Genomic DNA, 12273 nt, shown 5'->3' on the forward strand with positions numbered 1-12273 from the left:
TTTTAGGATTAACAGAACTGACTTTTGATGAAATCTTACTTGCCCCATTAAAATCAGAAGTATTTTATATTTCTATTCCTTCATTTGCAGTGTCCTTATTATTGGCTGTGTATATAGTGTTATTTCATAGAACCAAAGCACACTTTTCCCCTTCACCTCTTGTGGTTTTGTTTGTTTGTTTGTTTGTTTTCCAAAGGGAAAGACTGAAACTTCCTCCCACCCTCCCTTCTGATTTTACCCTTTTAGCTGATGCATGTCCGGAAAAGTATGGAGTTCCATGTTCACTCCAAGCCCTTTACAATATATTTTTTTGCAGTATACTTCTGCCATTTCCTTACTTCTTGGACACTGATGATGTTGGACACATTTCTTCCTCAGTCTGGAGATCTGCAGTGTAAAGTAGCTGACCACAAAACTTGCTCTAACACTTAAGCAATCATATTTACTTAGGTTAAGTGTAGCGATAATAGTAGTTGTTTTTCTCTAGTGCCTGGAGTTTGGAAATTGTAACTGCACATGATGGCTCCATGGTGACACACTGTTAAAATAATCTTTCCTCTTTTTCCCCCTCCTTTTTTTTTTTTTTAAGGGACGCAAGAGTGAGGCAGAAAAGTACTTCGTGAAGGCTATTCAGCTGGATCCTACCAAAGGCAACTGCTACATGCATTATGGTATGTTTTAGATAGATAGGGTTTCCACACATATTCCAGGCCTGCCGTTAATCTCAGAGTGATTAAGGATTTGAAAAGTGCTACTAGCATAATACCTTCTTTAAAGGGAAAGAAACTAATCTGCCATGTATAACTTCATCTCCATTTCAATTTGTTAATAACTACAGAGGGAGAGGTGAAGATTTTCTTATTTTTCATAGCTTTCCTCCTATGAGGGGAATTTCAGTATCACTGCTTCTGTGGGAAAGAAGAAAGGTGACTGCTGCCATATGTCAAAACCTCATGGATTGGAATATCATTATTAACAGTTTTGGCCTAAATTTGTTGAGTGATGGTGGGTGGGCAACTAAAAGTTTTACTTTAGTGTGCGTGAGTTTTACATATTGAAGTGTCTGTTTTTTGTTTAAGATTTATGGGTCTTAAATCTTCCTCCTTCCCAGCATCTTCTTGGCTTGAAATGGATAAGTATTAAAAAGGTTTCAACAAGTTGGCTGTGTCTTTGTCATACTAAAGCATAAATGTGCTTAAAGCACACAGTTAATTTGAAGGTATCTTTATAAGTTTGGATTGGTTTTGCTAGATGTGCAAAAAATATTTCCAGATGTGATTACTCCCAAGGAACCAAAAATATCTAACTTTATGGACTAATTCTTACTGATAATAGACAAATCTAAAAATAAATAAATAAATAAATAAATTCCATTGTAATTGAGGAAAAAGGTAGGGAACCATAGGCACACTGTATATATCTTTGTATATTGTTTTAATTTCCTCTTCTAATTCTAAATGGTAAATGTAAAATAAATGAAATTAAGTGGCCAAAATGGAAAATTAACCTCACTTAATAACCATGTCTTTACTTTGGGTATTTCTTTGTCTGAATTGCTCACATATTGTATTTCTGTTTGATCCTGTTCAGTGTAAAATTCTGTGTGTTAGACTCCCATAATTAATGGATACATTGTTACTTTGAATGTGTCATGGTATTTAAATGAATGTAGCTCAGTGTTGCATTATTTTGTATTATAGGTCATTTCAGTTAGTGACATTGTCTTCTATTTACGCCTGTACAGATAAATTTGATATGCATGTAAGCTCCATTATTTGAGTTGGATATTAGTATACCTGATGATATCTTAAGATAATGAGAAAAAGTTGATTGTTTCTTGAAATCCTACTCCATCCCATTCCAGCCTTTCATATTAAGAAATCTATCCTTAGCGAATAGGAAATCTATTTGAATACAAATTCAAAGGTAGGTCTCAACAATCCATTCTGGCATTGAAGTTAGGATTGTGTGTATTTTATTACAGGTCTAGACTTTTTTTTTCTCTCTCATTGCTTGATCAATTTGCCTGTCTTTTTTTTCAAGTAGGCATCATTTTGTGTTGGCCTATAAGCTAAAAGCAAGCTTATTCAAATCATCATTCATCTCTGATGTATTTGTTTCTTCATTACCAGACTACAGTATTAAAATGGTATATTGTTTCCTCATTAAGATTATTCCTTATCACTTCAGGCACAGGACTTCCTAAAATTTGAAATAAATTGTCCTTACTTTTTTCTCTTTCTCTCTCTTCTTTCATTCTCTACTTTCCCTTACACTTATTTATTGTATTGATCAGGAATCTTTAGTGTATGTTACCAGGAACATTCCAAATATTAAACACTAGTCCCTAGTGAACACTTTAAGTATATCTCTGCATCCCATGAATTTGTTTTAGCACCTTGTCACAGGTATGGTCCATATTCTATATGCCAAACGTTAAGCCACAGGGAAATATATCCATAGTTTACATATAAATCGTATCATAGGGATTCTTTTTTTTTTTTTTTTCTTAGCATGAATATATTGGAACAACAAATAAAATAGTTGGCATTGATCCCTAATAAAACACATACCTCACTGAGCAGCCAAATGGAAGGAGTGGTCTGTTGGGAGACAACAGTGTGTTGATGGGGTAGCATGAATATATGGACTGAAGATTTTCCTCCAAGTGCACATATATACACAGAGTTATAATTTCTTCTCCAAGGATGTGCAGATGTTCTTCTTGACTTCTAATTTTTGGACTTTTTTTTGGAGCTAAGAGAAGTAACTGTCGATACACTATATCTTTTAAGAGGCTTACACTTGTATTATAATGTGCTTTAATTCAGGCATTAAGCCAAAACTATTCTTAGAAAATGTAATTTGGTACAGGAGTCGGCTTATCAGATCCCACAAAAATTTGAGCAGAGGTGAACTGTTTCCTGGTTGCTCCTTGGGATAATACCACCATAGTACATTTCTGTGATCAAGCTAGTGTTACAATTAGTTTTGTACAGATAATTTGCTGGCTTTGAATTTATGTGGTTTGGCTTTAAAACAGTGTTTCTCTAACTCATTATGCTTGGAGATGTCTGAAAGGAGAACTAGTGGAAAAGCTGAAGAGCTATAAATATAGATACACATGTATATTATACTGAAGACGTGATGCCACTTTATTGGTCATAAGAGAAGTGGCTCTTGCTCAAGTGACAAATGAGGGTGCCAGTCCCCTCTGAGTCAGAAGTGCAGGCAGCTATTCAGTTGCCCACTCTGTTCTGTTCTTCTCATATGCCATTTATCTGAACTTCGTGCAGAACCATTGTCTTAAAAAAGCGTGAGTCTTCATGGGTGATATGATACAAGCTATTGAGGTTCAGCATACTGCCAGAAAGACTGAGCAGTTGAAAAAGAGAAAAAGCATATCAATAAGGAATAAGGGAAATGGTAAAGGGAAAAATGCAGAAGCATCAGTATATATTTTTTATTTATTTTTAATTCTCTGCAATGAAAATAATATTTTTAGCACAACCTACATGCTTTTAAACTGAAACACTGGAGAAAATTATTTCATATGCTAGATTTGAATGTTTCAGTAAAAGCTGAGGTTTTTACTTGGATATTTTAATTCATATTTTCTTTTTAAAGACGTTTGAAATGAACAGTTTTGACTAAACTGAGTTAAACTTAATAAATGTTTATTCATTTTTTGAACATCCATCTTTGTTTTTTCTGGGAAACGTTTCTTCAAAATATCCTACCCACATCTACTCAGGATATTGACTCTCATGTATCCCACTTTAAACGTTTAACTTGAGTGTGCCACAGTAGATCCTGCAGGGGTATATGCAGCTTCTGTCATCAACAGAAAGCACTAGGTATCTGCAGTGTGAGATAGACCACATAACTGAAATGGTCTTTGTTGCTGTCGTCTCCATTCAGAAAGAGTTCTTTGAGAACTCTTTCTGAAATGGGTGCCTTGATTAAATGCTTATGGTCAAGTGGGATGAATCCGAATGTCAAACAGCATCCACAGAGAGAACTCATCAATTCCAAAGGAATACTTCATATAAATACTGTGAGACCGTGTTAGCATTTAATGAATCAGTAAATCAAATTTTTGAATTTGCCAGAAATAGGAATGTCCACTGAGGTCAGACCAATGCCATTATGTCCCAGGGAATATTTAGTTTTGGATACTCTATTGACCACTCACAAAGGAATTTCCATTTCTGCTTGCAGTGGCCCTATATCAGGAAAAGCTGAAGAAAGATTCTGTATAAAATTGGTCAGTGAGGAGAGATGGGATGAATTTCAAATGGCATTCTGTACTTAAGTGTTTATCTGTTTGGAGCATAAATTCTTCAGAATCTTTTGACTGAAATGCAGTGTAATTGAGGATTTTGAGCTTTTGGATGCTTTATGCACTATCTTTCTCTTAAACAAGCAAACAAATAATAATAATAAAAACCCTAAAATTACAGTGAAGTTTATGTAGTGGAAATGTTTTACTTACAAAGCTTTCTTATTTCCTTTATAATTTGCTGTCTGAAAGCAAAACAAAAGAAAGAAAGAAACAAACAAAAAAGTGATACTAAAACAGGTTTCATTTTGCTTGTTGCTATAAATAAGTGTTGTTAACGTGCCTCTTAAAGTGTATACAGTTGCCTCTCTCCAACACAATGTAAATCAAGTAGCATGTATGTACATGTGTTGAGATTTCAAGATAAATTTGTGTAGAGGATCCTTCTTCCTTACATTTGTACTAGTTTAATTGGAATGGGAAAGTCTAGAACCAAACAGGATGTTCAGTTAATTCTGTTTTACCAATAACCATTGAGACCTCTTTTTAAAATAGTTCATTTGAATAATTCATTGTTTCTAATAACACTGAATTGTTTAACGATTCTCTTTTCATTATAAAAAGGGATTATTCTCATTAGATTAATTATACATTCACTTAATTAGGCAATCCACATTGATTATCTGCCTTTTTTAGTACATTTCCAGTTATAACCATAAAACAAAATGAAAAACAGCCTGTCAGATTAGGTAAAAGTGAAGAGCATTAGCTCTGCTCTCATTGAAGGCAGAATAGATTAACGCATTCTCTAATATTCTCACTTTTCTTTTTAATTATTTTTCACTTTTGAATTCTTGATAATTTAAAAGTTGGTTTAGCAGTTGATTTTGAAACACGTTTTTTCATTAAGTCATACATGTGTTACTGTGAAAATTTATATATACTTACATGTGTGCATTCAATTTTTTTCTTAGATGTGATGTATGTATAATCCTTACATGTAGTTACATTATTCACAGTGCTAGATTTTTTTGTCTTTATTCTTCATTGCCTGAAGAGCAGCCTAGGAAAACTTTATTTTTCTCCCAAATATGTAATGAAAAGATCTTCTGAAAAGAACAGTGTCGTAATGAAAAATTAAACATCAAAGTTTTATTGATAGGAAAGAGAAATATCAGCTGTGACCTAGGAATGAGGTCTTACTGATTTCTTCAAGAAACTTTTATGCCAATTGAAGAAATGTCACCTAGGCCCATAGGAGGGTCAGTTTTTATCTTCATCAATGAAATTAATAAAACTGACCTCACAGTGTGTAATTCCAGTGAATGAACTGTCCATTTCCCCAATTGTCAGGTTGGCTAAATGCAGTGTATGCTAAGTAATAAATAAAAGAGTGCATGGATCTGCTCTATTGGGAATACCAGATGCTACATGGTGATTGTGTGTTGAGAAATTAAATTCCTTGATGTGATGGGCTCAGGGCCAACCAGATGCAGTACGTCCATCACTAAGTCACTTTGCCAGCCTTGCCAATATGCACTCATGAATCTTTCAGCAAATGGAATTTTTCTTACCTTTTAAAATCTTTTGGAAATCCTAACACTAAATACGTCATAATCTTGTAGGGAAGCTCTAAGAAAAAGTTTATGATAGAACATGTACTTTTTAAGAAGGAATCTCTCCATCTTGTGCATTCAGTGCTGTCAAAGTAAGATGCTTGGGATACAGCTTGTACCTGCTCCTACAGTATCAATAAATGTTATTCAAGGGAGACAAGATTCATAGACCTAAAACAGGAAGAGAGATATAACTGGCTCACATAAAAACTTCACTAATCTTCCAACCTTTTTGCTCCCAGAACTCTCCAATAACTTAGATTTAAGAAAATCTTCAGCTGCTATTAACATAGAGAGTAATTCTTACTTCCAAAATGAAATTGAACAAGAAAGATGTATCAGAAACAGAATTATTTGGAAGAATATACTAGTTTTAAGTTGTTTGCATTTTTCTTGGCAGCTGTGAGTAACTTTAATGAGCATACAAAGACGTATGCATAAATTATCAAGTCCTTTTTTTTTGCTCTCTAGGCTGTTGCTATCATACAACATTAAAAGAAGATTATTACAAACCACTCTAATAACTATTTATTCCAAAATCCCTTTAGAACCAATTGCTTAAGTGATGGAATGTAGTGGAGTACTTCCAAACAAGCTAGGTCACTGACCCTAAATGCTGTGGAATGTACATGTTTCTGGTTCTCCCTTTAAGTTTCTCCTTAAATCTAATCATTCTGACATCCTGAATATGTGGCTGACTCTGCTTCCTCAGCACGATATACTAGACTGTTCAAGAGTTATCATGTAGAAATTTTAAATTAGAGACAGTGCTGGAAATGTGTCTTTATGCATCTTTCATGTTGCCAAAATTTGGGATTTCTGCAGGAACTGAAAAAGCTTGTGGTGCAATGATCCCCAAAGACTTGTTAATGATTATGTGTTCTGACCCATGAGTACCAACTCATTATGAAGATTTTTGAAGACAGAGCATGGAGGTGCTACAAAAGCACAACTGAATAGTTCTTTCCTATCCAAATATCTCTTTTCCAAACCTTATATATCACCAGGTGTCTGGGGAATTATATAGGGTCCAGACTCTAGCTTAGGATTTGTAAAAACATCAGGTCCTCTGCATTATACATTTTCATCATCAATTTTATGTTTTAGTGAGAGCTTGTAGTGATCCAGATGTGGTCACAAGCTCAGTCATTGAGTCCCAAAGGCTTGCAATTTAATTTTTTTCTCTGTTATCTCTGGTTGTGCTCTGGATGACATCCAACGGTATATTTAGCATAACTGCAACAGATAAGTTTTTCAGACAAATAAAAGCTTTAATAAAAAAGGACTGTTCTAAGCCAGTGCTGATATTGATGTTGCAGCACCCACTGGCTTCCATAGTCTTTCTATTAATTTTATTTGCACTGAATAATCTTCTTGATAGAAAAGAATTGAGGGGATAGACTCCCCAACAGTCCTTTCAGAAAGAAAGCCAGAAAGCAGGAGGAAAGATGGAATGGGATATAAGGAACAGTAAAACAAACTGGAATGCTACTGCCATCTTGGTGATTCTAGGTGATGTAAGTTCATCTTTGTTTTCCCTGTCACATCCTACACATTCAGTGAGAAATTGTCTTAACAGGCCTTGAAAACAAGATCTTTAAGCAAACATTCCCTTGCTCTGGGAAATGCTCATTCGCAGCCAATGAATCTGTTTTGAAACTCTGAGAGGAAACAGTTACATTAGGTCATGTCTGTTGACTTGGCATCTTGCAACATTGATTCATCACCCAAAAAGTTTTGGATATCAACTCAGAGGCAAGGTCTTTCCTCTCATTTCTTCCCCAGCATATGGAAAATTTTCCATTTAGAGAAATATCACTTGGCATCTGCTCTTTTGCTCCTGATTGGCACAGAGGTAGTGGTGGTTTCAGTCATGGTTCTGCGCATGCCAATAAGAATATAGTTCAGTTCTCAAGACATGATATTGTAGCCTTTCTGTGTGCTTCAAAGACTCACAAAATGTGTGAAGTCACACAGAACCTGATACCTGTTTTGGTTTGAGATGGAACGCTAAGTGCTTTGAAAGCTTCAACAAATATTGGTTTTCAAATCCTTGGTGTTGAATGTGCTGAAAGAACCACTAGTGAAGTTTATTATAAACAGATTTTACATTTGAGTTTATGGTCTTGATATATCCACTTCTCATGTTAAAATAGTTGTTTAAGTTGCTGCCATAGAAGGAGAAAACTCTTTTGAAGAGGATAAAATGCAGAAGATTTGGTGACGAAGGTATATCTATTTAAAAAAGCAAGTGCTAACTACTCTCTGTTGGGATTAGAAATTTTCTTCCTTCTTATTCAGAAGGTAGTTTACTTTTGTTTTTTTTTTTTGTTTTGTTTTTGTTTGTTTGTTTGTTTTCTGCATTAGTAAAGATAGCAGGACAAGAAAGCAAGCTGGAAGCAAGTTGGAAGAGAAAACCCAAGAGCATCCCCAGAACATTCAGAATGTTTCTTTTTAAAAGTAGTAGTAGCAAGATGCACTGTTTCAGAAATCCTCTCTGTTCTGGTACAAAGTATCTTTGAATGGATGCCAGTGAGCAAAAGAGAATGAACATTTCAACTAAGGAAAGATTGGTGCAACTTTCACTTTTATCTAGTGAAATAAAAGATCATAGTGCCAGTAGGGAATAGTTGAAGCCAATTCTTGAGGCAGGCACTAATGCGCTTGTGCTCTGAACATGAAAGATTGTTACAAACAGGCATATCCCAACCAATTAATACCTTTTATATTACAACAAAATAGCAGAACTACCCATTCAGTTTATAGTTTTTAAACTGGTGTTAGCACATGTCTTAACAAAATGCTTTACAAATGTTCATGGTCATTTTAGAGAGAGAATTATACAGGCTTTTATTAAAGCTCTATGCTTTATTATTATGATTATTAAAGCTCTTAATTAATTATTATTATTATTAAAGCTCTATGCTTTCATCTCTATGGATGAATAGTTGTTAAAATTTTTGACAGAAGATGAAAATCAGTTCTTTTCAACCACTGGGAACTGGAAACTGTTTTATTTTATTTTATTTTATTTTATTTTATTTTATTTTATTTTATTTTATTTTATTTTATTTTATTTTATTTTATTTCATTTTATTTTATTTCATTTTATTTTATTTTATTTTAATTTTATTTTATTTAAATATATATATATTTTTTTCAGAGACAAGTAGATTGCATATATTATCTTATCATTTTTTCCAGTCCAATATAGGCTCAAAACCACCATTGGTGATTTGCAGTAATATGTTTGAACAAAGCCGTAGGTATAGGAACCTTAATTTTTAATACTATTTCTGATGCTTAAGTATCTTAGAGTTTAGAGGAAAAAGAAACATGACTAAGAGGATAATGAAGTATTGACTTAGTTCCCTTTTGTCAAAGGTCTTTAAGAACTCTTGGCTACACATTTACACTCATCTCTATGCTATCTAGCAAAGATGGAAAATTCTATTTAAAGTAATAATGCTGCTCCAGACAAAGAAAAGTGTTGTTGAAGATCGCATCTGGAACTGGACTGTGGATTTCCCACTCTTGTTCTGGAACAGCAATGAGAAATATTCATTCCTTCAAGGAAGAAAATCTTGGATCCAGAGCTTCTAGAAAACTATTTTCTAAAAATCTCATTCTGATTCCAAAAAACAATCAGGCTACCATAATTTATGCTGTTGGCAAGACTCAGATTCATGACACCTGCAATAAGAGAGCTCTGTATGTGATGTTGGGCAGCGTCTCATAAATCACGCGGTTTGCCAGCTACCTTTCAAAGAAGAAAATCCTGCATGTAAATTTAGACCCACACAAGAGGCTCCTGATCCAGGGGCTTGTGGATCAAGCTTTCTGATCCACCTTAACACTCTGCCAGTATTTTGCCCTGCCTAGTGTTCTTTTCTTGGGAAAACACATCTTTATAGCTTTGACAGAAGAAGTTCAGAAGTCGCCTTTTTAGTGAAGAAAGTGCAACACTAAACTGCCAATCCAATTCATTCTTCCATGAACTTAGTGTATCATTTTAAAAGGAGCTGTAGCTAATGTTTTCAAAATGGGTTATCTCTACTTAGATGCTGTAAATCAAATTTAGATGTGTGAATAAATTTGGTTTGCATTTCAGGAGAACCTGGCAAATCTCAATTCTTAACTGAAAGTTTCCACCTTGTACTGTGTCTGTTTGGGATGGAGTTAACTTTTTTCATAACAGCCTTGGTGATGCTGTGTTTTGGATTGTGGCTAAAGCAGCGTTGATAAACACACCAATGTTTGGGCTGCTGCTGAACAGTGCTTGCACAATATCAAAGCTTTCTCTTTTCCCCACTCTGTCCCTGCAGTGAGTAAGCTGGAGGTGGGCAAGTGACTGAGAGGGGATATAGCTTGGACAGCTGGCCCAAGCTGGCCAAAGGCATATTCTATAGCATATAGTGTTATGTCTAGCAATAAAAACTGGAGTAGAGGAAGAAAAAGAGGATTTTTGGCTTCTAAGGTGAGCTTTGTTAAACAACTTGCTGGGCATCAGTCCATATATAAGAATCAGTGAGCAATTTCCTTTTTTGTCTTTTTTTCTCTTTTGCTTTTTTTTTTTTCTTTTTCCTTCACATATTAAACTGTTTTTATCTTGAACCTCAAATTTTCTTGCTTTTTTTTTTCCTTTACTGTCCCCTCATCATGCTGGGGGGTGAGCAAGCGAGTGCTTGGCTCTGCTTAGGGCAGTCCACCACACACCTGTATGCTCAAGTGTAGACTTTTCCACTAGACTGGAAAGGTAGCAGTCATTTATATTTGTAGCCCAGTCAGTTTATGGAAATGCTTAATCAGCAACCTCTGATTAAATTACCTCTACTTAGGAAATGAGTGGGGCAGTTGCAGGGTGTTCTCCTCTCTTGTTTGCAGTCAGAATTCTGTAAGAGTTTCGGTGTAAATGATGCTACAGTTGGTTTCAGGAGGGTGCCATGTGTCATTTGCTACCTATCCACTTAACACGAGGTATTTCCACTGTTATTAACCCTTCAGTGCAGGAGAGAGATTTGTTTATGGGAATGCATAGTCAAGAGTTTTCTGGAAAGTCTGACTTGTACTTAGTTGGTGTCATGGATTAATTGCAATTTGTTTTAGATAGCTTTGGTAAAACTGCAGTAAAGATAATCCTTTAATATGTTATATAAAATAATAATCCTATTATAGAGACACTCTTAAGAGTCCTGATAATAAACAGAGAGTGAATTCCATTTTTAACAATTTAAAATGTTAGAGTTGTTGCTGACATTTTTGATATGTCCATGTAGACTAATGGAATGTATGCAGCCAGAATCATAGAAAAAGCAATTAATAAAAATAAGCTTTTAGCTAAAGCATCTAGCAATGCACTTGCTTTTCAGTAAATGTAAATAATGATGTCCTATTCTAAATTAGCCTTCTTGTAGTAATCCTAAAGCATGTAGGAATTTCATAATATTTTTAGTAGTATGTTGATATTATAGACCTCTTAAAGAGCTAAGAATTAACCTAGTATATGTTGCTTAAGACAGCCAGTAAACCATTAGTATTGGTTTGAAAAGGTTTCCAAAAATGTAATTTAGTAATTAAATGGATGAAGTGAAAGAATTTTACTGTTTTAATAATGTAAATCTCAGTCAAGAAATTTGTTGATTATGTCACATTAAGTTGAATGTACCAGCTACATTCTACTACATTCAGACTAGTTATAAATATACCTAAGCTCTCTGTTGAGCTCCAGTGTTGAAATGTTTCATACAGACGGCTAGAAGTATGGTTCTGAAGATCTCTCCCTAAAAATCCTTGAGTTATTTTTGATGAAGACGATAAAGAAATATTTTATTCCACCCTTTTGGAATTAATTAGGCTAATGATCAGTTGACATTATTTTCAGGTTCTAAGCTGCAAAATATTTTTCCTTTTTTTTTTTTTTTTCAGAATAATCTTCAAGGCTTAGTACATCTCGAAACCTAAAAGGTTATGTGTTCTTTCTCTCCTCCTGTATAAAGAGTACATCCAGTTACTATCATCTTGCTTTCCTAATCCAGTACTTTCCATTATAAACAAACAAACAAAACGAAACAAACAAACAACAAAAAAACGCCACCCACAATATTAACAGTTTTAGGCTGGTTTGCTTCGACATTGACCTAAAGATGAGGGATGCTCTTTCAGTTCATTTGAAAGTGAATTGGAATATCAATTAAAGTTTTATTTTCAAATAATTCAGCCAAATCAGGGGAGAAGAACTGCCTATTGTAATTGGTAGATTGTCTGAGAATTTTCAGATTCAGAGATTGTCCTGCTGTATATAAAGCATGTCCTGATGTGGTACCAGAAAAAAAGAAAAAAAAAATGTAATTTTTGTCCCATTTTTTTCCCCATCTT

General features: G+C 34.4%; 1 protein-coding gene across 3 annotated transcripts in view; it reads left to right on the plus strand.

Annotated features, from left to right (window-relative positions):
* Positions 1–12273, plus strand: part of TMTC2 (transmembrane O-mannosyltransferase targeting cadherins 2) — a 258351-nt gene that overhangs the window by 213274 nt on the left and 32804 nt on the right. For all 3 annotated transcript variants that reach the window (XM_068667510.1, XM_068667501.1, XM_068667492.1), the window contains exon 9: positions 590–671. In XM_068667510.1, the coding sequence (XP_068523611.1) occupies positions 590–671 (82 nt within the window). The remainder of the gene's footprint in view (positions 1–589; positions 672–12273) is intronic.

The sequence above is a fragment of the Anas acuta genome, chromosome 1 (assembly GCF_963932015.1).
Source record: "Anas acuta chromosome 1, bAnaAcu1.1, whole genome shotgun sequence".
Taxonomy (NCBI): Eukaryota; Metazoa; Chordata; class Aves; order Anseriformes; family Anatidae; genus Anas; species Anas acuta.